This window comes from Aulostomus chinensis, chromosome 3 (genome assembly GCF_037954235.1).
Source record: "Aulostomus chinensis isolate RoL2024-O1b breed Wild chromosome 3, RoL_Achi_v1.0, whole genome shotgun sequence".
Taxonomy (NCBI): Eukaryota; Metazoa; Chordata; class Actinopteri; order Syngnathiformes; family Aulostomidae; genus Aulostomus; species Aulostomus chinensis.
This window is the reverse complement of record NC_141322.1, coordinates 23193068-23214938: the sequence shown is the minus strand read 5'-3', so window position 1 is coordinate 23214938 and position 21871 is coordinate 23193068. Positions and strand designations below refer to the sequence as shown.

Genomic DNA, 21871 nt, shown 5'->3' with positions numbered 1-21871 from the left:
ACACACTCTTGACTTGTTTCTTTCCAGCTCCTGTTCCAAACAAACTGATGGTCTAAAACTTTATTTGTTAAAAAACCCCAAGTTTTACAGTGGTCAAATATTACAACTAAAAACATTCAGTACAGAGAATGCAACAGCTCCCTCTAGAGTCTGTAGATCACGTGTCTGCACCTCCATCCTCGTTCTTCAGCTTGTTCCGGAGGCTTCAACGAAAGAAAACAGTGCAGTGGCAGGTGCAACACAAATTACATTTTGGGGTTAATCAAAGTGTATTAAGGATCGTACTAAAAATAATTCATGGATCTAGTATAACTTAATGGTAAGAAATTATCCTTCATTTCCAGATTTGTTCATGTGAAATCTCCTGGTGTAGAACCCTACCTGCTGAGGTAGGAGTGGACATCAGAGAACCCGTGGTACTGGGCCAGGGGGAACAGGATGCCTGTCGGGCAGCGGCCCTCCCGCTGGCGGCAGAAGCTGCAGTTGCAAATGCCTCGACAGGGAGGGCACCGCCACTCCTGAAGAAATAAATTGTGAGATACCAAAAGGAGTCAAAAGTAAAGTAGTCCATTAAAATGAGTCCAGTTACAACAGTTGTGTTCCATGGCAAAATCAGCAGCCTCGCCACAGCAACAACTTGATTCAAGGTCTTCACAGTAATCCATCAAGTTCTTAAGGCCTTTCTGACCAAATGTAAGACAGATGTTGTCAAAACACTTGGAGTAGAACAAAGATATTTTCTGTTGCCACCTGGTGGCGCTAGAACTATTCTGACATGAAATGTGGTTGGCTCTTCCTGGGTTTTGTCGACACCTGTTGACCAAGTTTGGTTAAAATCAGCCCACCTGACCATTCAAGTACCAAGACCTAGATCAATTAGCCATCCTTCAAGGTTGAAACGATGTGAGCAGAGGTGATCTTGTGTGTTGATGTGCCAGCGTCTGACCGGATCAAGCAGCGCCTTCTTGACGTCCTCTCCGTACCGGTTCCTCAGGCACGGCCCACAGAACTGACCCTGAATTCCACGGCAGTCTTCACTGCGGCAGCATGTCTTAGTGTCAACGGTCTTCTGTCTGCACTGGTGACATGTAGAACCCTGAAGACAGACAACTATGTAATGTCCTTTCAGAATCAGAAATCTTTTATTAATCCGTTATGGGAAATTATCAATCACAAAGCACAAATCACACCATGTTGCCACAGGTGGTGAGCCCATGGCCACAACTACTGAAATATTATCTATTCCATCACACCCACTGTGACTCTGTTGTAAACTTTATCAGTCATGTTGTCTGCGACCAGCTGGAGCTCGTCCTCCGTGATCTCCTCCACAGGCCGGACAATATGAGGCTTGCTCTGAAGAGGTCGCGGGGTGCCACGGCGCTGTGGGGCATGGCGTACCTGTGACACAGAAGGTGACGCTGGGAAGATGTAATGAAACATGTTCCATTAACTAAACTAAGCCAACACAAAGTCTGACAATTCTCAACAATATACAGTAAATATTACAAATGGATGAGAAAAACAGGTTAAATGATGCCATTAGAATGACCCAGGTTTAGTCCCACAGTCACACATCATGCAATAAATACAATTTAATTAATCCTCTAGTATATGAACTTCAACAGAGAAAACAAGAATGAGCGCCTCATGGTTGTCCCCTCCACTAACAGTCCAGATGCAGTCACATTTATGTCTGTCCAGATACTTCATTCATTGAAAACAGCCAGGGTAGTACTTCTCTATACATTCCTTTGATATCCAAAAAGGTAATAACGTCATAATTTCATGTTATTCGACATTCGTGTGAAACTGTAACAGTTCCTTGCATGTGAATTCTATAGTTCTAACCAGAAATGTAGGCATGGATAATAATTTTTTCTATCTGTACGAAAACAAGTTCATATGTTATTCATATTTTGTACATTTGAAAAAACACTGTAAACATTCAGAACTGGAAAATGTAGCTTTTTTTCTTTGTTTCCAAGTCATTCCGAAAAATTCATAAATCCTAATTTTGGGACTTTTACCGATACACATCTGCATGTACCGAAGATGTACCAATGTTCTGGCACATCGCTGCAGAATCAAAACATTTATTCTGAAATATCATGTTATTGAGGATGGAACCTGAAAACATCATGCCTCTGGTTCTGGGTGTCGCAGGCACAAAGGCATTATAACCTGGTTTTGATAGATGCAAAAGATGGAAAATGCACTTTTTTTTTTTTAAACCTTTTACTTAAGCATCCTCCAGAAATAGCTCAAGCTTTATCAGCCAGTTACTGTGAGGACAAACTGACCTCGAGGAGCTCCTCCTCCAAGCTGACCACGAACTCTGCCTCCTGAGGGGCAGAAGCACTGTCTTGTCCTGCCATTGAGCGGGTGAGTCTGCGGGATGCACGCTCTGGGTTCCTCCTGGACTCTCCACCAGCAGCACCGGACCAGGGTGGATGCTGCAGGTGATGTTGGATTTTTATTTTTTAAAAAATAATATTAGCACATTACCTTCACTGAACTTTTAATTGTTCATAATTAAGGTAAAAGACTTCCTTTAATGTCTTTAAACCATCTTTGATATTAAACATTATCATTGACTTAGTACAACACAAGCAGCTACTCACTGAGCGTTTCTCTTTGGTTCGTTTTCCTGCTTGCTTCTGCAGAAAACCTGGACCTCCCGGCATCTTGTGCAGGTCTGCCATCAGCTGAGCTAACTGTTGTTGGAGACATCACAACCGTTCACATCCTGAGTCACTGCAGCAGTTATTTTGGCATCTGCACCAGTGGCAGAAAGCACTCACCAACCCCCCCAACATGCAAAGTTGTAGACAGCTCCAATAGCTTTCTGGTTGTTCCATTAATAAATCAGGAGAGGTTCAGTATTATTAAGGCAAAATGACCAAATATAGTTCCAGCAAATGTGGAAATTTTACTTCTCTAGGAGTAGGCAAGCTATTTTTAAGACCCCAAGAAATCATTTTGTGAATTAAAGTTCGAGAGCCACTGCCTTAAGCTACTAAAACCTGATTGGATGTTTTTTCCACCCAGGACTCCCACTTGAGAAGACCGTTTCCATTTCTATTGTAAGCAATTGAAACAGGGAGTAGAATCTCTGAGGAAAGTCAGCGAATACGAGCTGTCAGTTCTGGGCTAACTGTGGCCGTCTCCCACCCGAGTGGGCTGACAGGCGGCCAGATGAGCCAGAATCGGTCCACTTATGGATGTAACATACCAATAATTTGGTAGTGCAGCTGTTTCAGAGCCAACACTGGGCTTGATCGGGGCCAATTAAAGTTTGATCTAACAATCATGTGGTTTATAAACCAGATTTGGGTCATGGGACCGGCTGTTAATCATCTGGCGCCTAGAAGCGATGACCTGGGATCTCTTACCTGGGTCTATCTGCTGCTACTACACTGAGGGGTCTCTCAGGAGTTGGTCCTGTGCCCTTAAGCTCTTTAATGGTATTACAGAGCTGCACACTGGACTTTTTTTTAAATATGTCACAAACATTTTGGTTGGTTATGGTCATTAAACCCCTAGTCATAACAAAAAGGGTGATTGGCTCAAGACCATCAAAGTGTCTTAGCCTCTGATGAACCAGGTTTCCATTCCACAAGGTGTTTTTATCAAAAGGGAAAAATAGTAGTTATAAAATTAGGCCAGTTCCAAACTGGCCGCGTTGAAAAAGGGTGTATCTCAACAGTTCTGCACCGTGTCTGTGAATATTCTCAGTCATCCAGACCACGGTACCTCTTCAGTGCTGTGTCGTAGGCAGAACCCACAAGAAACTGGCAAGAAGTCTAGGTGCCTACGACACAGGACTCAGTTGCTCTGCTACACGTTTCTTTAGGTCACCCAAAGTCTCCTCTCCCCTGGGGCATCCAGCATGGAGCTCTTCTGGGGAGTGAGTCAGGTGACAAGCAAATAAAAAGTCCAAGCCATTTCCATTGCGGCACCTGCCACATGTACGACTTGCCACATAAATCTGAATTGAGACAACCATGTGGTTCTTGGTTCTTTTGGGGTTTCTGCGCACAAGGAAAACACAGATATACTAGAAGACTACAGTGTGTGTGGCACTTCTTTACCATGGCTTTGTTTGCTTTGATGTTCTGTTCTCTCTTGGCCAGGAAAGAGCACGATACATCCTCAAGTAAATCGGATCCAGGATCCTCAGAAGGAGACAGCTGAGCCACTGGTGTCTCATCTTCAAACTTAACATGTATCCCTTTCTTCGCCCGACTGGTCTTTCCTGCCCTCTTCACTCGTCTCTTTAACGTCCCCTCATCTTCCTCATCTGTGGATGACTGGACAGAAGGAGCGGAGCGCAGTGCCACCCTCAGCCTGAAGGGCTGGGCACCAGCAGAAGGGTTAGACGGGGCCTTCTGCTGCAGGGTGGAGAGGTAAAGGGGTGCTCCATCTTCATTATCCAAATTTATATTCTAATATGACACAAAGCAAGGCAAGTTTGTGGAGCAGTGTTCAACAGAAAGTGAGATACAACTGAAAAAATACTGTATGGAGCTACATTTAGTTTAGAACAGAGGTAAACAAAGGTGTAAACTCAAACTAAACAGGTCTAAAAGTTGGAGCAGAGTTCCAAGCCTTTATCTGAGCGGGGAGCACAGACTACAACTAAAACAATACTTGTCATTTGGCTCTTCAGTAAACACAGTCCCATATGCATTAGGGTGAAAATGTAAATTTAAACCCATTTTGTCATTTTAGATCTCAGCAGATCAATGCATATTACACTTAGGTTCTAGAATCCAAATTTTAAAGTTTTTTGTTTTTTTTTTTAAACAAAGCACCTTATCGGAGTGGTCGCTGAGTTCACTGTCAGAAAACCCGTAAAACGTTCGATCGTTTTCAGATTCCTCCGCAAAAATATCCGCCAGCTCTTTGTTGAGGGAGTGCATTCCTAAAACCCCTGCCTGGAGGAATATAAATTGAAAACAAAACTTTTGAATTCATGTAAAACAAACTTTCAGTTTAACCAATAAACACTGATGAGTAACTTTACCATGTCAGACATGACGGTCGCAGACTGCAGGTACGCAATCAATTAAGATGATTGGAAGATGGATGCGTTTGTTTGGTAGTTTGGCGAATGCACAGTTAAACTCCGCCCTCATGGGCTGAGCTGGTGAGATGAAACACGCAAGTTAGTGGGTAATGTAGTGCCGAGGAGAATTAAAAAAGACCGTGCATGAAAAGTCTTAAGGAAAAATAAGAATCAGTCAGCAAAATATAATTTTGGTCATCTGGCAGATATATTGTTGTATATAAGAACAGTAGATTATTTCAAAAAAAAAATTGTAAAAGTAGGCCAATGGTTTTTGCACGCGTATTTTGTTAACTATTGTTTAATACTGAAAAATACATGTTCTAAATATCCACAACATTTTGTGAATCATCTCCAAATAGTGTATAATCAACATAATTATCTGAATATTTTATATTTTGTGGGTTTCTATCAATTTGTGCGGCATATTTTAACGGAAAAAATTAAGACGTTATGGATTCATTGTAAGCAACAGGTTTGCTCAAGTGTCTCTTTTTGAGACATCTGAGAGCCATAATTCACTGTCAAATGTCTTGCTCTAACATGTCTGCTGATTGATGAATTGATAATGACCAACTTTAGATCCCCTACCCCTTTCAAAGTAAATGAATAAATCTCAGTAAAGCCCCATAAATAGATCGATAAAATTTTGATATTTAGAAATACACAAAACATCATTGCTTTGTGTTGGTTCCACGATGTACAAATGTGGACAAATTATGATTAAATCTATGACTCACAGACGTTTTATAATTTTATGTCAGGTGTGTGTGTGTGTGTGTGTGTGTGTGTGTGTGTGTGTGTGTGTGTGTGTGTGTGTGTGTGTTTACCCTTCACTCTGATATTATCACTAACAATAGTTGCGGGCCATCCACTGTGTCACAGAACAAGGTAGAACTCTACGCAACTATTTCCATTGCGTAAATAACGTGCGTATCCTTTAAGGACGGGCGTGGCTTCCTGCTGCAGTTCAGCTCAATGCGGAAGAAAAACACACACTGGAACTGAGAATTACTGAAAAACTTCAGCTGACCCAGGGGCAAGTTTCAGAGGTAAGCCTGCTGTCTTTTTATTGACGAATAGTGAACACATGTTCCGTTTAAATAACGAAATAATCAAAATCCACCACAGTCGGAGGATTTAGACCTGTTGTTGATGATTTCAGTTAATAATGTGGAAGTCTTGCACCTTCTTGTTGAGGCTTGTCAGTCAGGATCATAGCATGACACGCCAGAAGGTGTTGTAAATGTGCAATGTGCCATGTTAGCGAGAGTTGTATCGTTTCTGTTCACGTGGTTTCACCGTGGAACATTTGTCACGTGGAAATTTTACTTGTGTGCTTGTAGCAAAACGCTGGTCAGCTCATGACATGTTGCTACATAGCGTTAAAGATAATAGCACAAGAACGCTGAGTACCTTTTAACTGTTTCACCAAAACTTGCTTTAAAAAAAATAAAAATGTACGAAATAGTACAAGTAGCAAAACTGGAGGTTGAGATGTGATATATCAGTCATACTCACAAGAAGAGCAAAAAACAAAAACAAAACAGAAAACAGGACAAACCTTTTCCTGTGGCCCTCAGGAGACTCAAACAATGCTACTGACTTTATAACATGTCCCAGAATTTTCAGGAGGAAATGTGTTGGCACTGAGTTTAAAAAAAAAAAAAAAAAAACCAGAGGCACACAGCTAAAATGTGTGTTTTCATGAATTACATAATCAATGCCTCAAGAGAACAAGTGACACAATAATCCCCAATAATGTTTTAGAGAGCGGGGGTGTGGCTGTAGTCCTACATTTTCATTTTTCTATGTCATTTATTCGAATGATTTTTTTAAAAAAATTACTTTGCTTCAATTTGCACTTACGAGGACGTGCTATACATTTTCCTGCCGCAACATGTATCATGTTGATTAATTTCTCACAGGTTAATGCATCTCATCTCCTGGGGATAGAAAAGACAAGTCACTGCAGGCAGACATGAATGTACAGACATTAATCTCAGGATGACACGTTTGTGTCAGGGTTCATTGGAGCTCATTTGCCAAGATATCTTGACTTTCTCAGATGAGTGACTTTTCATATGTTAAAGCCTGGAAGAAGATGAATCTTGTCTGATTGAAGTATCTTAAAAAAAAAAAAAAAAAAAAACTACTGCGAAACATTTGGTAGTATGGATGACAGATGCTTCAGTTGGAGAAACAGGTTGTTTTTTTGTTTTTTTTCCTGTCGTCCCAGTATTCTGATGCTTGGATGAGACGGCACCATCTGCATTCTAATTTTTTCATTTATGAATGTGAATAGTGAATAAATAGCTTTAAACTGTTGAACAAAAGCAAAAGTGTCTCCGTATCTTGTGAATTCGTTCTGTGTTTTTCCACTTTCGATTAACAGTAAAAATACTAGCTGATAAATGATGAAAATTACTGGTAGTAGTGAATCTTTTTTTTTTTTTTTTTACAGCATTCATGGTATACAAATGAGGTGTAGAAATGTTTTTGTAGGGAAAAAAAATGGCTAAACTTTTACAGTGTTAGATATCACAACCAGATAATGCTGAAAAAAAACAAGGATGTCCTGTCAGATCTTTATTTGTGAACATGTTGTGACTTCTTGGATTCAGATTAAGTCCTTTTTTTTTCGATGCATGAAGTAAATGCTCTTGGTGGCCTTTCTCATTGTCCCAGGGTTTTGTCTGTCTACTAAAAATCATCGACAAAATACACGATGTGGCCAAATCAAGGTACGTCAGCATTCATATCGAACCTGTGCAGTTTATTTTTTGACTCAACTTTTATAATGTGGGTTTTAGTGAAGAAGACAGTGCGTAACTATGTATGTGTGTATTAGGGCCTCCCCCACCAATGGGTCCACCTAACCCTGCCTTCCCTCCTGGATACAACCCTGCATTCCCTGCTGCCCCTCCAGCAGGAGGCTTCCCTCAGCCTCCTCATCCAGTGTACCCCCCCGGCCAGTATCCGGCCGGTGTGAACCCAGCCATGGTACCCAATGCACTTCCAGGAATGATGCCCTATGGTACTCCAGGACTCCATCCCAACCCCATGGCTCCTGGTGGATACCCGTTGATGCCCCCTACAGGGGTTCACCCAGGTCCTTACCCCCGATCTCCAAAAAGTGGCCACCACAAGGGTCACAAAGGCCACCATAAAGGTCATCATGGAGGGATGAATCCCATGATGGGAGCATTAGGTGGTGGTTTGGCTGGAATGGGGATGGGGTTGGTGGGGCACAAAGCCCACAAAAAGATGAAGAAGATGAAGAAGGGACATAAGATGCACAAGCACCACAAGCACGGTGGCAAGGTGAGAGGCACAACATCTAAAAGTTGTTAAAAGTGATGCCCCTGTGCAGGGGAGAGTATTAATACCACACAAGATCAGGAGGTGAAACACCTGCAAGCACTAGTCAACACACTAACACACTCTGCCACACACCAGTGTATGATGCATGTGAAAAGAGTGCAACGAGACACAGAAATGATTTAATGTCAACGTTTTTAAATTCAGCTGGAAGGGGAACACTGTGCTGTACGCGAGACGTGTTCCACTGCAGTCTACACATTTTCTGGTTGAAGCTTGACCAACTCTTTTGTGGTTGTTGGTACTAACTTATTGCGGCAGCCATAGTGGATTATTGATTTTTTTTTTTTAAGAGCCTTGATAGATTCACTTCATCTTATAGTCAACTGTTCATTAAAACAGTTGCGGTGCTTCATTTGAGAAATGTATGATTTTAAAATTTGACTTTTTTTTTTTTTAACACGATCTCTAATATCTCTTACATGTTTTGATTGATTTTGTGCACTGTGACATTTCATTTAAGGGTTTAATTGTTACTGGTGAGCATTGGACATGTTTAATCTATAAAACATCACACGTTTATTCGCACAGGTGAACACCTGGTCATCATTCAGTTACCCAGGTTACATGGAGACCTTGGACTATTTCGTCTGTTTGTCAGATAACCAGTCACCATATTGACTTCAGTGATTAAAAATCACAGCTGTGGATGAGAATCAAGACCATTATAAGGGAATTGGTATCATTAAATCTGACAGTGGACATTGTCTGCCCCCAAGCTTCTTAGTTCCTTTTATAGGTTTTTCTGACAGCTTTTCCTTGCGGGACAATTGTCATGGGTCTGTGCTGTGGAAAAAGAGTATTAAAGGCAGACATGAATATATTTTATTAGTCTGTCTATACTGCATTCACATTCAGGGAAACAGTTGAAACCTGTGTAGAGCTACTCTTTGTTCTATACGAGAAATTAATTGGGAATCAACAAAGGACAGCTCAAGTGACTGTGGTATCGATACCAATGAAGTTTTATCACCTCTCATCCATTTAATGTTGATCCCTTGACCGTCTTATGACTTAAGAGTTGGTTCACTTTGTGAATAATGGCAGAATATCGCCACCTTTCAACCAGCTGATAACAATTAATGATCAAATTTTGCAGTTACGAAAGCGTAGCTTGATGCATAATTGAATGCGTTAAATGTTTCTGTCTCCACAGTCGTCCTCCAGCAGCAGCAGCAGCAGCAGTAGCAGCAGCAGTGACTCAGACTAAAGCAACCGATCCACCATACGTCTGCCTTATACAGAAATATATAAATATAACTCTTGGAACACATGTTTAAGTTTCTGTTGTAAATATACACGGTCTGTAGGCTCTATTATCATTCCAATATATCTTGATTGTTGTTTGGTGTTCATTTTTAAAGGTAACACATAATTTTCCTAATTTTAGGACTGTTTCCTTATGCATTACTCTTGATTTTTGAAAGATCTAACATAGTATGTCCACTAATCATAAATGTTTCAAGCACTTTTCAATCCTAATTGGTTTTTCTTTTCTTTTTTTAGCATTTGTGCCCACTACTGTAGAAATGTATCAATTCTGCACTACTCTGTACCTGCATGAATTTTAAGTAAAAATGAAGCTGCAATACATTTTGCGTCCACTAGTGGTCATAAGAGTAAGCACTTGGTTATATCAATAAACAATCCTATCAGGAAAATATCACACACTTTATTCAATCAGTAAGTAATGTATGCCGGTTAACATCTGTTATTACCCAATAATTTCCAACATTTGACTTGTCCGTTGTGGTTGTGTCAATGGAACACAATTTCTATGAAATTTAATAACTATTATTTTATACGCAATTTCCTTTCGTTTATTTTTTTAGTATATGTCATAAATGTGACGCGACAACTTTCATCGGCGTTATTTCATCGCGTCGTTGGGTCACATTCAGGATGGAGCATCTGGTTGGGTGAGAGGGGAAAGTTCAGAGGTCACAATGTTGTTGTCTTTGTGTAAAGGAGTGGAGCTCGATCTCACATCACTCTTCCCTCTTCCCCGAGTCCTTTCTAAACTCTCCCCCGGGTTTCTACCCTCCCGAACCTCTCCCCTTCTACCCTCACAACCCCAACCCTCCCCCCGGTCACCTTTCAGCGCTCGACTCTGGTGAGTTTTATGTACATGTTTGATGTTTTTAATGTGTGTTGTTGTGATCTGAAGTAGCGGAAAGAAATTGCGCCCAGCTAGAAGCTGCTTATCCGGCGTGCTAACAGGCCGCGCGGAGATGAGCACGCAGTCTCCGCTAAGAACCATGTAGCTTTGTTAGCTTAGCTAGCCACGGAGAACTGTGAACTCTAACGCCTTTCTACAGCGCCGTTGCCCTATGTTTGGAGCATGTACTCGCTTGGACGAAACTACCGCGGTATACAGGTTTTCTAACAAATTCCAACGTCTGCAAACAAGCTAAAAGCTAGCCATGCTAAGTAACGCACGCATGCTCCATTCATTTCCCCCAGTACGTTGAGCGACACATGCTAAGTGGCTTACAACTAGCGTTAATAGTTGATGCACTTACTTAACACTGAAAGCAAGCGAATTATTTGTGTTATATGTGGTTCATGGTATCACGGGCTTGTAGAAACAGCTTATCAAATATGGTTGTAACTTCGATAAGAGTATAATTGTTCGCACATTTGTTGATAAACTTGGCTGAAAGCTAATAGTGACGGACAACGTTAGTCGGTAAGCTAACGTGGTACGGACAGAGATTAGTCTTTCTGAAAGTGAGCAATGGGATAGATGAACGTTAAATATCGACAGCTCCTCAGCCAGTAAACGGTTGATGGGACACCACCATGTGTTGGCGCTTAAGTGAGTCATTGTAAGTGTTGCATTTCACGTTAGCATGTGCTAAATTATATATCGATCCCGATTTATTAATAGAAGGCAAGTGAATGTTTACCTCTATCATCATGGATAAATGTACACTCGCTAGTCATATGAATTACTATTTACTTTTATTTGTGAATTTTCTCCCTTGTCCATGACCCATTTCGCTATAAGTGATATGGGGAGGGGAGTGATTTAGTTTTTCGTGATTTCAGTAAGACGTCAGATCATTGAGAATTTGGAATCCCTTGGGTTTCAAAATAGATTGTGACATTCAAATCTGATCATATATGTGTCGCCTTCATTTTTGAAGAGGTGGTGCTTGAGGAAGTTGCCCAAGTTTCAATTTTGGAAAACTATTATAACCTGCTGTTCCCTGCGGGCTCAATTCTTATTTACTGAATCGCAGTGATGTCACGTCATTTTACCTCCATTCATGTGTAACACAGTGTGTTTGTCTGCACCTCCCAATTGTAGATCCACCTCTCTGACCAAAGACTCCAGTTGAAAACAGCCAGCTACGTCTAAGTTGCAGATATGGACTCCGGTGTGATTGAAGGAGGGCTCAATGTCACCCTTACCATTAGGCTGCTCATGCACGGCAAGGTGAGGTCACCCATCAGCTGCTTATGTCTGCACTCTGATAATGGTCATATTCATGGTAATTGAGTCCCTGGGGGATGCATAAAGGCCAGGGATTTTGACGCAATGAGTAAGGGTATTGATGTCGTTATAGGATCCTGTACCACGAATGGAATAGTGTTTCAGCATGTGTCTCTACCAGAACGCCCGCATATGAGACAATGTTTTCCTCATCTTGTTTAAATGTTTTATTTCTCTACATGGACTTGATGTGCTAAAATATTAATAGTCCTCTTTGCTAGTATTTAGTTATGGGAGAAGCAGCATTTTTTTTCCCCCTTAATACTTTTGGTGCATTTCATGCTGACTAATTCTGTAGAAGATCCCACACCAGATTGAAAAATCAAGTCTTATCAATGCACAATCATCTTTGTCAAAGGCCCTTTTGAACATCCAGAAAAGCAGACACTGACACTGTTACTAATCCATTTGACTTCCACAGAAACAACATACACTTGTTGGATTTGCATTCTGCACTTTTTTGTTTGTTTTTATTGTTGTTTCAAGTGATTGTTAGGAATGTGTCCACTCAAAAGTATTACTTAGTCTGCATACATGAATGGAAGTGGCCAACACAAATGTAGATTGTTCAAATTAAAGGTAGGATCACAACTGCCCCAGTAAATTTTTTTCCATGGCTTACCACTAAAAACTCTAGTCTTATGTTTTATTTTCTTAAAACATACAATTTAGTGTAACAAGTTATGTAAATCTAAATATCTAGTGGTTTAAAAAAGACTAAAAAAAAATGTGAAGCAGAAAAAGAGTGATGTTTTGATGGCACTTTCTCTTCTTATTTCAGGAAGTCGGCAGTATCATTGGAAAGGTAAGACCTTTTAAATAAGAGTCTAAAGTTTCTCTGTCTTTATCATAATAAGATGTTTTCTGAAAGTGAAGATGAATCTGACTTTGGTGTAATCCTCTGATAGAAAGGTGAATCTGTGAAGAAGATGAGAGAAGAGGTAAGACCCCTTCCATCTGTCTATAATTGAATATGCATACAGTAAAATTTTCTTCTTGAAATTCTCTGCTTTTCTCTTTGTATTCAGAGCGGGGCTCGCATCAACATCTCTGAGGGCAATTGTCCCGAAAGGATCATAACTCTGGCGGGGCCAACCACCGCCATCTTTAAGGCATTCTCCATGATCATTGAAAAGCTGGAAGAGGTTGGTCTTGAGTGTGCTGCCTGGATGACAGCAGTACCTCACCAAATCATAAACGGATTAACATTCCTGCCCATATTTTTCCAGGATATAAGCAGCTCAATGACAAACAGCACAGCCACCAGCAAGCCCCCAGTGACCCTCCGCATTGTGGTGCCTGCCAGTCAGTGTGGGTCCCTTATTGGGAAAGGTGGCTGCAAAATTAAGGAAATCCGAGAGGTGTGCATAGAGAATAACATGCAAATTAAAACCACATGTGCAAGAAGGGGACTGTAACCTTAATACGAATTAAGAATATTGATAAGATACTCGGCAGGCTCTCGCCAACGTTCTCTTGGTTTGTGTGTTCCAGTCAACCGGTGCTCAGGTACAAGTGGCAGGAGACATGCTCCCCAACTCCACAGAGCGAGCCATTACTATAGCTGGCACTCCCCAGTCTATAATTGAGTGTGTGAAGCAGATCTGTGTGGTCATGCTTGAGGTAAGTGGACTCATGAGCGCAGTAATGCGAACAACCTGGTAGTTGTAGGCTTAAATTAATGATGTGGGATATTGGCATATTGGGATGAATGGCTCCTGTAAGCTTGGTTTTGGACCACATTGTGCTGATTAAGTAGATCTGTGGCGGATATGTTGGTTTTTTCCAAGACTGTATAGTGGCTATATGTTTCAAACGATTTAGGTGCCTTATTTACTTAACAGATTTCCGTTTAATTTTGCCTGTAAATTTGACTTAGATTTCCCTAGAGCTGTTATGTTTATGTAATTCAGCACTACTGGTGTGTAGTGGTGGTTTAAATGCATGAAATGGAATTCTAACAAGATTTTAGATTTTTTTTTTTTTTAACATGAGTAATAATGACAACTGCTTTGTCTTCTGTGCAGTCTCCCCCCAAGGGTGTAACAATCCCCTACCGACCCAAGCCTTCAGGATCTCCCGTCATCTTTGCAGGCGGACAGGTAGATACAATGCTTCAAAGGGACATGCTCATGTGGTATTTGTGCTCCAGTGGGTGGTGTGTGTGTGTGTGTGTTCTTGTACTTGCTACATAATGAGGACTAGAATATGTATTTAACCAACAGAGTGAGGACATTTTTGGAAAGTGAGGACATTTTAGTCGGTCCTCACATCTTCCAAGGGCCGGTTGAAGGTCAAGACTTGGTTTTAGGGTTGAGGTTAGAATTAGGTTCTGGTTAGGTGTAGGGTCAAGGTTAGGGTCAGGCAGTCAGTTGAGATGGTTAGGTTTAGGGAGAGGGGCTAGGGAATGTATTACATCAGTGAAAGTCCTCACAAAAATATAAGTACAAGGATGTGTGTGTGTGTTCCTGCAGTTAAATGTTGTATTTGAAAAAATTGAAGGCTCTTGATATACTGTACTTAACTCAGAGTAACAAACTTGGCAAATCCAGTTTGGATGCTGGTGTGATTGGGAAGCCCACAGCAGTCACTTAGCATTCTATCTAGAGGCGCTTGGGTTCAGTCATTAGTTTGATTATTGTCAAACATTTTCTCTGCGTGTAACTGCACCTTCTCTTTAGGATTCCACTGATTTTGGGTGTATTTTTCAGGAGTGGATGGCCCTCTTTTCCACTCCTTTTTGTGTGAACCAAAACTTTTTCTTGAACTTGTTGGTCTAACACTACAAGGTGTTTGATCTTCCTAAACACCTTCTATGAAACACATATCTTCCTCTTGTTCTGCTTAATTTCACATTAATGTCTATAAAGACTTTTCTCAGCAATGTGGAGACTTTGGACAAGACATGCGTCTTGATATCCTTTATAGTGTGAGAAGGCTTATGGTAATGGCGTTGGCAGTGGGATGTCGCTTGAGCAGTAGCCTTACAGGCGATTAGATTTGAGGCCTATGAAAGCTTTGTTTCCATTTGTTTCAGGCCTATGCCGTACAAGGACAGCACGCGATTCCACAGCCAGATGTAAGTGCAGCTGTCATCTTTACATGACCCCCCCCCCCCCAATAACACCATTGTCACAGGTGTCCTCCTCCAAAATGTGACCACCCACACCTTGTTTACAACCACTAAACTGAAGCTGAATTTGCCCCTCATTTTGTTTTTGATGCTTCCCCTCCCATGATCCCTGGCATCAGAGTTAGTAACCCTTTGACACCAGCACTTCATGTTAGTCAAGTTCCTTTGGTGACTGGCCGTCAGGTGTTAAACTGACATCTGCTGTTTGTGTTTGTCCAGACTCTCCACTGTTCCATGAATAATTATCTGTTCCTGCTGCTCACTCCACTCTGTTTTTCCTGTTATCTCTGTCATGTTTCTTACTTCTCCCAGATAACTTTTGTTTCTTATGCTTTTGCCTCTTGACTCATTTTCTCTCTCTCTTAATGATCTGTAGATTTTTCTTCAGCAGTGGGTTTAATAGATTATATGTAAGCTGAATATTGCCATCAGCACAAGGGAATGTTGGTCAGATACATTAAATTGAAGCCAACCTTTGTAAGCAGCGTGTTAACTTTTATTATTGCTTGCACCAGATTTTATGACGCAAAACTACACGTTTTTATAAATGTGACTCTGAAACAACATCTCTTCGTTAAACGTGCCCTCACAGCTGCAGTGGTGATGTAGTGTTCATTTAAAGTGAGACGGTCTCAGTTCATGTGTGGGTCTTGTATTGGTGTTGGTCAGGAAATTCCCGGCATATTGAGAGCTTCCTCCCCTCCTCCCTTTGTGTGTTGTGACTTTGTCCTGACCCTGGAGACAGCGAGAAAAGCTTTACCAAGAGATGCAGCCAGCACTTTGGACGAATACCCACAGGGTACCATAGATAGAAAAGTCCTAAAACACAGTGTTTCTGAAGACAGCAGCAATTCATCATGATCTTGGTCAAAAGATAAGACATCTGTCCATCTCTGTATTGAGTAATAAGTGGAAAGTCTTTTTTTTTTTTTTAGGGTCTTGGTTGTGTGTGTTTTTTGCAAATTGACTGATTTTTGTTCTGTTTCCCCCTCCCCTTCCTTTTGTTTTCCATTTTCTCCATTTCTCTCCCTGCCTCCTCTCTCACTCTCACAGTCTTCCTCTGCTGCTATCTCTCCACAGCTCACCAAGCTTCACCAGCTGGCTATGCAGCAGAGCCCCTTCCCCATTGCACCCAGCAACCAGGGATTCACTGGTATGCAGCACAACATAGCCCACAGGCTTTCAATGCATTGTCTGTTTGAACTCATCAGGTTCAAAATTAAAAGGTCTTTTAACTGAAGCTTTTAAAATGTTATCAGTTGTTCTTTTTCTGGAAAAGATCTTAAAGAAACAATGTCAAGATGCTACACATCCTGCTTTCATGAAATGTAATATGTAGCTGATGGCTAATTGAGATGTTTAATTAACTTCTTATTTCTTCACTTGCAGTCAGTTTTTACACATTATCCATCTTTCCTACATGCCCTCATGAGGTCATGAAAGACACATGAACTTGTGCATTTCCCTTTTTTTTTTTTTTTTTTTTGGAAGGAAGGAATCCTTTCAAAACATTTTGATGGCAACAAGATTTATTTAATATAGCTTTTGTAAGGTCAATGATTGATGCGTGTGGTATATTTTCTTGTTCAGTTGATAAACGTTGTCATATTTCTGTGTGGCAAAAAGGATTTAGCAAAATCCAAAACAAGTGATTTAACTGTCTGACACTATTGCCAATGAAATATCATCAAACCAGATTTTTTTTTTCTCCAGTTAGTACTTGCATTTATAAATTTTGCCTGCGCTGTGGGCAAAATGCAGGTTCTCTCACTCGTTTGAACGAACAGAGCGTGTTTTAGCTGCGGGGGGGTTGAAGCTGCCGCAGCCAGGAAAAGTTGAACCTGAGTCAACTTGCAAACTGACGTCATGCTGTGAGCTGAAGATCAGACCAGCAGATGCCTACAGGAAGAAGCTCAGTTTGCGGTGTGGTGGCAGTCTGCAGTTTCCTGAGCAACAGGGATCATAGGAGAGAGATGGGTCGCTACCGTGGTGCCCTCTCTGAGCTGAACAACCCTGTTCTGAGTGAACTCAAGGATGTAAACCGGCACAACGTTTTTATCGTTACACCAGTTGTGTTGGGGATTACAGTTCGTAAACTTATATGATACAAATGGGCCACGCATTGACACGGCCAAGCTGCCGCACAACCACCAAGGTGCCTAAGTCTGAAACCAGCATGAATAAATAGGCATGAATTTTATTTTACTCTCATTTTTTCATTTAATCTGAATATTTAAAGGATTTGAAGTCATCTTTTAAAGGGCTTTTACTTTTTTAAATCAGTGAATACGGGTTTGGTTCCTCGAATATCCTTTTTCGTTTTTTGTTGTAGTTCTAATTACAAGCGTTGATTATTGTGTCCTTGTTTGTTCTCCTGTTAGGGATAGATGCTTCTGCTCAAACCAGTTCTCATGAGATGACCATTCCAAATGATGTAAGTTTGTATTCCTTTTTAATCCCACTTCATACATTCACACATGTTAATAACTTCTTTTAACTTTGCTGCGCTTCTCCACTGTAGCTTATCGGGTGCATTATTGGCCGCCAGGGGGCGAAGATCAACGAGATCAGGCAAATGTCAGGTGCCCAGATCAAGATTGCGAATCCAGTGGATGGATCAACCGACCGCCAGGTCACCATCACAGGCTCACCAGCCAGCATCAGCCTGGCAGAGTACCTCATCAATGCCAGGTGAGCTCATCCGTCAGACTACATAAATTCCACACATTAAGTCTGGCTGTGAGTTTCTTTTGGTGTCTGCATCAGTTAGTTAAAATTAAATAGCATATCCATAGCAACTGGCCATATTGCCTCGTGTGATTTCTGGGGCCGTTAGAATAATCCAGTCATTGATTTCTATCTCAGCTACTGCTATCTATCACTGTGGTGTTTGCTAGTGTTCTCTGCACTTGTGCGTCCTCTGTCTTTCCTCAGCTCTTTATCGATCCATCGCTAGAGAGTTCTTTGTCTTTGTTGTGGCTGACATGCTCATTTCTAATGACGCTTTTTGTCCTGTGTTTTGATCACATCCCTGAGTGACCCTCCCCCCTCCCCTCCCTGCCTACCTGTTCCTCCCCATTGCTCACCAGCCTGCCCTGTGACCCATCCCGACTGTGTTGTCCCTCTCTCCTTGTCTCTCTTTCTACAGTGTAGAGTCCTCTAAACCTCCTCCCTCCTCCTCCTCCTTGAACTCTGAACAGAGCAGCCTGTGCCCTCCCTCCACCTCTACTACTACTACTACTACTACCACTACTACTACTACTACCACCACCTCCTCTGCTGCTACCTCCTCCTTCTCTTCCTCCTCCTCTTCCTCCTCCTGTGTGGTGCCCCCCTCAGCCTCCATCCCTCTGTCCTTGTTGGCTCCAGGGCCGCCTCCTCCCTCCTCCTCCTCCTCCTCCTCCACTGATTCCCTGCTCCCCAGCTCTCCTGCCTGTGTGTCAAGTCTCCTCAGTCTCAAGCCTCTCCCTCTTCTGGCCCTCCATGTTGTCAGCGGGGCCAATAACCCCACACACCCAATCCCCCCTGAGCCCAAAGTTGCCCCAGAGCTGGGCTCCAAGTCCAAAAGGCGAAGGCTCTCCCCTTACTAATGATGGAAGCATAAGTCATCTACTACTAGTACTGACAATGCTCTGTGTTGTCTGTACTCGCTTTGCCACGTCACGCTTACTACACAAAACAAATGCACACAAACAACCGCCAGGAAGATGGTCGCTGCCATATTTACTAAATATCTGTAGCTTGATTTGGCCTGTCTCCTAAGGAACTTCTATGTTTGGGTGCATTCTATATTTTTAAATGACTTTGAATTTAGCATGACATGTACAGTGAATTCTTTCACTGATTTACTGAAGCATTTTTCTTTGTGTGCGCTCTGCTCAGGTAGCGGCTCTCTCTAAGATGTCTATTTATGGAAATCGTAGTGAATTTTAAGTGACTATTGTTAGGTGTCATACTGACGAGTATATATGTGCTACAATGTTTTTGCTCATGTAAGAAACACAATTGTAATATCAAATAATCTGCCCTCAGGTATTTAAGGCACCAAAAGGAGTTGAGCTTGTGCTTAATTAGTTTGGTATTTTGGGAAATAGTTTCTCATGAGTTGGGTCAATTTCATATGTTTAGTCTTTTTGCTTAATTTAGCACAACAAGCTGCAACAGGGAAAAATTTCCAATATGTAGTTTTTAGACTTTGATTCTTACAGGTTTAGTAGAAATGGATGCAGTGGGTTAATGAGTTTTTCATGGTATTTGTAGGTTTATTTTATTTTAAGGCAGCAGACATCTTGAAAAACTTTTGTTTCCCTGTTTTCAGTCCAGAAGCCCAGCTAACAGGCTGTTGGCATTAGCTCTAGACATGAAACTGGCATCAGTTGGCCTCATGCATGAAATGTGCAAACACACAGTTCTGTTCTTTAGTCAGATGCTAATTTGAAGTTGCTCTTGACCACTTGTGATTCGGAAGAGTATGAATATTTACGGCCATTAAATCGATCCTCCCTGGTCATCTGTAATATGTCACTGATAATCAGCAGACCCTGATTTAAAAGGGATATTTATGTCATTGCTGGATGTCCCTGTGTGCATCAAGGTGCTCTCTCCAGTCGCGTCCCCTTCTTCGCTGGAAAGCAATTCTGAGCAATCGTGTCAAAATGGAACTGTGTTATCCTGTACTGTGCGCTGGATGTGCGGTTGATCTTGGGCGTGCTGGAGGTGGTAGCTTTTTGGAAAATGTTATACTATTAAGAAATTTCAGAATTAATCTGTTCAAGTGATCAGAGCTAATATGGTTTATGACAAACCAGCCACGAGACCCAGCAGGTCACCAGAAGCTGGCACAAAGACTTGACGTTGCCTGGAGGAAAAAAATAAAAGAAATAAACCAGCAGGTGAAAAGGTGTTTTGGTTTTTTTTGTATTTTTTTTTCCCCACACACCTGTGCACCATGTGCACAGATGTGTCATCAAAAGCTGTTAGTCAGTTTCAGTTCACTTTTGTGAAGGTCTTGTGAAATCACGTCGGCCTGAACACAATATTAGAAGTATTTTTTGCTGGTCTTGGATAGCATTTATCTTTGCCTGATCTGAGCTAAATGATACCCGTCTCCAAGGGTTTGTTTACGCATCTTCCCTCCTTACATGAGTATTTTCTTCTTCTAATAGTACCTGGCACACGCATGCCAGGTACTATTAGAAGAAGAAAAGGATCCAATATGCTGGCGGTTAAGAACAGATTTAGCTGTCATTGAGTATTTCGCATATCCCACGTACAATTTTACATCCCTCTTACTGTTTTGCAAAACAAGAGAACCTTCATGCATGAGGCTCAAAGTTTCCATCTAATTTTTCCCAAAATGCCAAACATTTTCTTCAACAAAACCGTAACTGATCAGTTTGAGATGTGAACATCTTATTGTTGAGGAAAGGGTGTCGTTGACAAGAGGAGCCTCTCTTGTAACAGAACAAACATTTCTGATTTTACTGAATCCAGACGATGTCCAGTGTTTTCTTTATAAAACTGTACAGTAAATGACATTTCTCTGGTCTGTCTGATTGCATGCCTTATTCTCTGTCCCACCCTGGTCTCCTGGTGTGTCTCTCTGTTTCTCCAGGCTTTCGTCTGAGGCCACAGGACTGGCAGCCAACTGATAAGACACTGCATCTGCACTAAATCTCACTTTTATATCATCGGCCACCATAAAGCAGTCAATGCAACTATCCAACTTAAAGGTTTATATATCATGCCGTCTCTCCCTCATTTGAAGTCAATGATTTGATCCGCAACGTTTCACTATTTATTTTGTTTTGGGTTTTTAGTCAAAAGAAGCGAACATTAGGTTTTTAATTCCCTTTTTGAGTCAGGTTGGAGGTTTTAATGAGTTTAGACCCCCTCATTCTCTTCCCTTTTTTAATTTTTTTTCTCTTTCCCCCTGAAACTCTGGAAAGGCATATAGATTTAGTTATGTACAGTTAGTCTTTCTTTGAATAGACAAAAAGGAAACATAACAAAACCATCAAAAAGAAGAATGACTGTGTTTATATAACCCCCCCCCTTCTCACTCAGCTCCATAAAGTCGGTCTGTCCATTCTTCTGTCTACATGCTTTAAATCTAGTGTTCTCCTCTTCGTCTTTTTCAGTTCAAGTGCTTGTAAGAAGAAACACACTCATGTCACTGAGAATACATTGCTGTACATGCACTGTCACTGTTTTATATTCGGTTATGACGACAAATGGTCTAACATAATTGAGTTTATCCAGATAATTAAAAAAAAAAAAGTGTCACAACGCATGTTAAGTTGTTTTGTTTTGATGGTTTTTTTTCCCCCCGCTCTACATGTCATTCCCTCTCCTGTTCCTGAGATCATATGTCGATATTTTGCTGGGATGGGAGGTTTTTGGGGGCTCGGCTGTCGGGATCAGAAGCAGAGGGTTCTCCTCGCTTTTTTTGTAAAAACTGATATATACTAAAAAATGTTGGAATATTTGTTTTAAATGGAAGAAATATTTTTTTTTAACTACCAAAGGGGGGGAAATGAACTCCCGGACACTGATGGATCTGTCTATTAAATGTGACGAGGCGGAATCAATTAAACTCTGGAAGGAGACAAAGAAAGGGTTGTGAGTTAACACTAGTTTCCTGCTCTTTGCTTTGCTCAAGTCAGAATTAATTTTATTTTTTATTTGCAGGAAAGAAACTTTTGTGCACGTTTTTTGAGACTGTAGACCTGGGTGCCACAACATTGTTTAAAAAATACAGAAATAAAGATGTGGAATGCTCAAACCA

At 41.3% G+C, this 21871-nt stretch overlaps 3 protein-coding genes across 10 annotated transcripts; 2 read left to right on the top strand and 1 right to left on the bottom strand.

Moving 5' to 3' along the window:
* Positions 1-26: 26 nt before the first annotated feature.
* LOC147268311 (cell division cycle-associated protein 7-like) lies at positions 27-5164 on the bottom strand. Of its 3 annotated transcripts, none has more exons than XM_086199797.1 (9): positions 5030-5164; positions 4818-4940; positions 4095-4394; positions 2625-2717; positions 2304-2456; positions 1258-1401; positions 947-1096; positions 382-518; positions 27-203 (listed from the first exon to the last, which is right to left on the bottom strand). In XM_086199797.1, the coding sequence occupies exons 1-9, from the start codon at positions 5039-5041 to the stop codon at positions 158-160; spliced, it is 1158 nt and encodes a 385-aa protein (XP_086055923.1). In that variant the 5' UTR covers positions 5042-5164; the 3' UTR covers positions 27-157. The 3 variants fall into 3 exon arrangements, with proteins under 3 accessions (XP_086055923.1, XP_086055924.1, XP_086055922.1); XM_086199798.1 differs by having other exon boundaries at positions 4095-4358; XM_086199796.1 differs by having other exon boundaries at positions 29-203; positions 4095-4448.
* An 859-nt stretch (positions 5165-6023) lies between these two features.
* On the top strand, positions 6024-10045 carry prr13 (proline rich 13). Its single transcript, XM_086199788.1, has 4 exons — positions 6024-6123; positions 7760-7815; positions 7923-8395; positions 9609-10045. The coding sequence occupies exons 2-4, from the start codon at positions 7800-7802 to the stop codon at positions 9660-9662; spliced, it is 543 nt and encodes a 180-aa protein (XP_086055914.1). The 5' UTR covers positions 6024-6123; positions 7760-7799; the 3' UTR covers positions 9663-10045.
* Positions 10046-10170: 125 nt separating this feature from the next.
* Positions 10171-21871, top strand: LOC147268309 (poly(rC)-binding protein 2). Of its 6 annotated transcripts, none has more exons than XM_086199783.1 (13): positions 10171-10565; positions 11766-11894; positions 12733-12756; positions 12860-12892; positions 12980-13096; positions 13181-13312; positions 13446-13574; positions 13979-14053; positions 14989-15030; positions 16165-16237; positions 17466-17518; positions 17606-17775; positions 20699-21871. In XM_086199783.1, exons 2-13 carry the CDS (start codon positions 11826-11828, stop codon positions 20733-20735), a joined length of 954 nt encoding a protein of 317 aa, XP_086055909.1. In that variant the 5' UTR covers positions 10171-10565; positions 11766-11825; the 3' UTR covers positions 20736-21871. The 6 variants fall into 6 exon arrangements, with proteins under 6 accessions (XP_086055909.1, XP_086055907.1, XP_086055912.1 ...); XM_086199781.1 differs by having other exon boundaries at positions 16138-16237; XM_086199786.1 differs by lacking the exon at positions 20699-21871 and adding an exon at positions 18233-20666 and having other exon boundaries at positions 16138-16237.

What these genes read in the sequence shown, in the direction of transcription:
- LOC147268309 (XM_086199786.1), top strand. Translation starts at nt 11,826, where the DNA reads ATGGACTCCGGTGTGATTGAAGGAGGGCTCAATGTCACCCTTACCATT. An exon ending in TCTGTGTGGTCATGCTTGAG is followed by an intron (nt 13,575 to 13,978) that starts GTAAGTGGACTC and finishes TCTTCTGTGCAG; the next exon opens with TCTCCCCCCAAGGGTGTAAC. An exon ending in GAGTACCTCATCAATGCCAG is followed by an intron (nt 17,776 to 18,232) that starts GTGAGCTCATCC and finishes CTCTTTCTACAG; the next exon opens with TGTAGAGTCCTCTAAACCTC.
- prr13 (XM_086199788.1), top strand. An exon ending in ACCACAAGCACGGTGGCAAG is followed by an intron (nt 8,396 to 9,608) that starts GTGAGAGGCACA and finishes CTGTCTCCACAG; the next exon opens with TCGTCCTCCAGCAGCAGCAG.
- LOC147268311 (XM_086199796.1), bottom strand. An exon ending in TCAAAGCAAACAAAGCCATG is followed by an intron (nt 2,718 to 4,094) that starts GTAAAGAAGTGC and finishes CTCCAACAACAG; the next exon opens with TTAGCTCAGCTGATGGCAGA. An exon ending in TGGAGGAGGAGCTCCTCGAG is followed by an intron (nt 1,402 to 2,303) that starts GTCAGTTTGTCC and finishes TCTGTGTCACAG; the next exon opens with GTACGCCATGCCCCACAGCG.